Source organism: Triticum urartu, chromosome 3, assembly GCF_003073215.2.
Source record: "Triticum urartu cultivar G1812 chromosome 3, Tu2.1, whole genome shotgun sequence".
NCBI classification, from domain to species: domain Eukaryota; kingdom Viridiplantae; phylum Streptophyta; class Magnoliopsida; order Poales; family Poaceae; genus Triticum; species Triticum urartu.
The window spans coordinates 4,117,066-4,121,990 of record NC_053024.1 but is presented as its reverse complement, the minus strand read 5'-3'; the positions used below and the strand labels follow the sequence as shown (position 1 = coordinate 4,121,990).

General features: G+C 44.3%; 1 protein-coding gene across 2 annotated transcripts; it reads right to left on the bottom strand.

The window, feature by feature from the left end:
- Positions 1-887: 887 nt before the first annotated feature.
- Positions 888-4,615, bottom strand: LOC125542280. Of its 2 annotated transcripts, XR_007297848.1 has the most exons (3): positions 3,402-4,615; positions 3,097-3,294; positions 888-1,185 (listed from the first exon to the last, which is right to left on the bottom strand). XR_007297848.1 is itself a non-coding variant. In XM_048705245.1 (2 exons), exons 1-2 carry the CDS (start codon positions 3,051-3,053, stop codon positions 1,111-1,113), a joined length of 735 nt encoding a protein of 244 aa, XP_048561202.1. In that variant the 5' UTR covers positions 3,054-3,090; the 3' UTR covers positions 888-1,110. The 2 variants fall into 2 exon arrangements, 1 of the variants encoding a protein (XP_048561202.1); XM_048705245.1 differs by lacking the exons at positions 3,097-3,294; positions 3,402-4,615 and adding an exon at positions 2,394-3,090.
- Between the last annotated feature and the right edge of the window lie 310 nt (positions 4,616-4,925).

Below are 4,925 nucleotides of genomic sequence, written 5' to 3'. Positions count from 1 at the left end.
ATGTGAATTTTGAGATGATTTGGACCAAGGTTTAACATAGTTGCTTCACAACTTCCCAATCTGGTCCAGAATTAAGATCATGAAGTAGCACTCACTAGGAGTGTTGGATTGGGCTAAAACTTAGCTGAGGGGAGTTATTTAGGCGTAAGAAGACAATGTATAAATTTCATTCCATTTGGACATGCCAAAATGGTACTTCCTTCAGAAAGGTCTTCTCTGGACAGAATATTGATAAAATCCTAGAGCAATATTGGTTGAACGAAATGGGCCCAAAATTGGTGAAGATGAGTTGTACGGATAGGAGAATGTCATGGTAATGTTTCAATAAAAATGAAGCAATATAAAATATACTTGCTTCACAACCTGAAAATATTGACAGAGGCGAAGATTGGATGATGTCCTCAGATAGATTATTAGATGGAGCTGATAAATTGATGGAGAGTCATGCTATGACCACATGAAGGAGCTTGCAAAATTTCAACTCATTTGGATACTCCTAGCCGGTACTTCCTTCAACAAGATTGGCTAGGAAAATAGAGATGAATTTTGGCATGAGGCAATGATTTGGATGAGAGATGGTGGCCAGAAAGTTTGGGAGCAATCAAGAAAAGATAGGTGGCATTTCCTTCACAAAAGGCCACTCTTGAAAGAAATGAAGAATGAATATTGATGAATTATTTTTCGGTTGGGAAAGAAACGTTTGGACATATTTGGGGCATATATGATCCAAACAATTTATGAAAATTATTTGGGAATTTTGAGAGAGACAGAAATGTAGGTTGCTTCACTACCTAGGGCAAATAGGGTTAATCCTTTAATATCAAAAGGAATATTCCCGATAAAACAAATATTGGGATAATCCCAACACTGGAAACACAGGGTCCGAATGAAGCAAGAAATATGTACCACAAATATCTTCTTAATATTACACAAAGTGTAAACGGGGTCACAAATATCTTCTTAATATTACACAAAGTGAATCAACAAATATGTACCACAAATATCTTTGCAGTATTACACACAATTAAAACGGAGTTCGAATGAATCTACAAATATGTACCACAAATATCTTCACAACAAGTGAAAGAGGTTCTATAAGACTCATTGTCCCTAGTAGGTAAGATCATCGCCTGATTTGCGTCGCGGCGATAAGTGAATGGGTTTGTCATCATCATTCTTTTCTTCCTGAAAGATGAATGAAACAATTACAACGTCAAAATTGTGTACCAAGATACAACAGTTTCCTTACAACAATTGAACATTTGATTTGATGTCTGTGCATTAGTGGCAACACCTCCTGCTATTATGCATAAGGAAGCATAAGTACTACTATATTCCATGATGTTTTAAGGACAAATTGTTTTAAAAGACAATGGAATGCAAACATGACAGCACAAATAATATTGTCAGATTAGTATGTTATGTTTCATACAACCAGAGATGTGATCTGTCGAAATGGATCAATGTTTTAAAATATAACAACTTCACCATGAAAGAAGAAACCTTTGCATAACAATGCACAGCATATACTGTTAACCAAAAGGATAAGATCGATACAAATTACACAAGCTGTATCATAGTTTTCATCTAGGTATTTACATGCCGCTCTCCAATATGGAACTCATGGTTGGTGCTCCCTAGGTTGGGATCTAATGAAAGGCAACCTAATGCTTAGTATTGCTTGACGGTAAATATCACAATACCAAGCATATGCAGCAACTATGGATAACACCTTGTAATGAAATTGCAGTGCGCATCAGCTTTGGGGTGCATACATAAGCAACCGATCTAAGTTTATTTGATAGCTCTTTAGGCAGGGATGAGTTAACTACAGGTTGTACTGTGTCAATACAGTGATGAGGCAGTCGCCCTTGCATAAGCTCTATCACGTTCAGTTCATCCTTGATTTTTACAAGCTGCTGTTGCATAGATCCTACTTACCGCATGCATCGATCCAAATAGTACATGTGATCTCAAGGTGTTCCTAAACCCTAAACACTACCCCTCGATGAACTGATCGAACCTGCATACATCCAATCATGCAAACATACCTGATCTGAACTACCACCAGATTAATTAAGCAGGCTCACAGATACAGGATTCAGATTGCCTAGCTGAATTCTATTGAACTGCTGGCTAATATTTGGATACCAAGGCTCGGCAAATTGATGTGATCTGAAGGTGATTTGTATGTAAACGGTAAACCCAACCCCTCCAGGAACCGCTCGAACCAGTGAAAAATCGACCGAATTAATCCCTTAACAACGTATAGCGATAGGCACAGCTACTATCTCCAGATATGGCTTAACGGAATCGTAACACAGATACCTAAATTACCGCGAGAACCGGATGGAGGAACACGCAGGATTCCCAAACCAGAGCACGGAGCTTACCGAACCCCCGGTCGCGCCGTCGCCTCCCTCAGCTACCTGCACCGATAGTTCCGCCATCCCCGCGTCCCGGCGCCGCTTCGCAAGCGAGGACGTCATCGGTCCGCGGCGCGCCCCAAGCCCCGCGCGCGAGGCGGCGATCGCCCCGGGCTGCGGCGCGGGCTGCTTGTTGGAGACCATGATGTCGCGTCGCTTGGGATTCTGATGAGATCTGCTCGTCGGCGTGTGAGTGATGTAGATGGGGAGGGTCCGGGGGCGGAGGAAGCGAGGAAGTTCGGAGGGGCGGAGAGGACGAGGTATATCGCGGGCGGAGAGGGCGGGGGAGTCGGGCGTGGCGAGGGGCTGGTCCGGTGGGGTGGGGCGTGGCGTCGTGCGGTGCGTCGCGCGTGAGCGGTATTCTTCTGGGAAATTGTTGGCCGGCCGCGTCCGCCGCGGGCAACCGAATCCATTTGCGTCTCGATCGATTTCAGCAGCGGCCAGCCAGCCAGCCACCCAGCCAGCAGCAATGGGACGGTGCAATCCACCATCCTCGTAGTGTTCGATTCGATTCGACCCAGCCCGGCACAAAAAAGGCCAAACGACTTGAAAGAGAAAAGAGATCATTTTTTTTGCAACGAATAAACGACAAGATGTTCTGAAGAGCAAGCATGCTGAAGAGCCCATGTACACCCATGAGAGAATGTTTGCGTACAAGTGTGTAACGCACCTTCTTATTCGGCCTGTAATCCACCCTCATTTTCGGCCTTCGAAACGGGCCCTGTTTCAGAGTTGAGCAGACCACCAAGCTGCCCTGTTTGTCGGCCTTGAGATAAGATAGTTGGGCCGTAGAGAGAAGGAACCACTGCGGGCCATCAAGGCCACAAAACGCAACTCATTGTCCTCCGTCTCTTAAAAAAAAACCTCCCTAGAAAAGGTCAAAGCAGAAGAAGAACAAACATGACATGAGATTTCTGAACAATAAATAACTTTGTACACAAGACGAAATTAATAGACCATAGAGAAATAATTTACCTGAGCAATGACTGATTCCAATTCAACTCTTCCACAAGATCCAATGCTCCACTTGCAAGCAATCGCTACCATTCTGATCCCGTCAGCAATAGTAGGGATTTGTATTGACTTCAACATAGACAGATAGATAGATAAAGAAGCCTTGAAACAGGAGCGCAGAAATACAACTGCGACCGAGTTACTTCCACCATTGAAACAATGCAAAAGAAGCGGCAAGACGCCCACTGAACGTTGTGTCCGAGATCTCTAGGAGGGCGCCGATGGTGTTGAGGATCGATGGGTAGAAAGTGTCCCCGAAGGTAACCAGACATGCAGCTAGCTCTTGGGTTTCTTTCGGTGCTGTGAAGCTCTCTTTTCCCTTTTTCTCCTTCGGTTTTCAGGTTCTGGTGCTGTAGGAAGTGTTTGGTTGTGTTTTTGTTGCTTTTCGAAGCTTTTGGTGTGTTGAGTGGAGGATCTGCTGCCTGCTGCTAGGGGAAGAAGAACTTGTGATATCTTTACGGTTGTACTATCAGGTTTCATTTGGGAGAGATCAGGCCACAAAACAGAACAAACTTTCCATAGTAAGGAGAATTTCTCATCAAAAGGAAAAGAAAAAAGTAAGGAGATGATGAGGAAGAGGAAGAAAATAAACTAGAGAGGTACAGGTAAAGTTCAGAAAAACAGACGCACAAGCGCGCTATTACACAGGCGGAACAACAAGAGTGATAAGCCAGAAAGAGAATAAGCAAGAGAAATGGTGCGAGCATAAAACCATCTAAATGATCCCAGAGGAATGGTGCGAGCATGTCCGTTCTATCTGTATAGCTGCTCCAAATCTTCTCTCCGTGTAAAACGAGGTGGAGGTGAGCCAGTGGATCCTTGACGCTGTGAACCATGCACGCCGGCGGCCGCCTACGGTATGTAAGTCGCCGGCCACGGGTCGCTCTAGTCCTGGACGGTCACCGTCCTAGCAGTACGTAGACGACCGCGGCGTGCTCATATATAAGCAGTCTCGCCATGCATAGACCTGCAACTGCTCACGGGAGGAGGATCAACTAAAAGGTGGATTGGAAAGCTCACTTGCAATTTGCAGCTCTAGAAACTCGCCGCCGGTGCGTTAAGCGCCTCCCCCTGTTCGTCATGGTGCAGTGAGATACAGGAGATGTCCTCGCCCACGGAAAGAGGAGCTCGACTAGCCCGCTGCTCCACGGCCCCGGTAAGCTCCTCGCTGAGACACCTATATATAGTAGCGGAAGCACCCGGCTAAAATAGGCACCGGTGCTTTAAAAAAATCCGGTTTATTTTTCTAACCACTTCCTTAAGCATCTCTCATTGTACAAGGCCTAATGACCGTGGCCAATCTTCTATATATATTATTAAATGTTATATACAACTATAAAAAAATCAAACTCAATAAATCATACTCATTTTCAGTTTTAGTGATCATATTAGTAATCCGAAGATTTATGTTTCACACAACTAAATATCATTGAAATATATTACAAAAATTTCCCGCAACAACATGCAGGGTATCATCTAGTATAA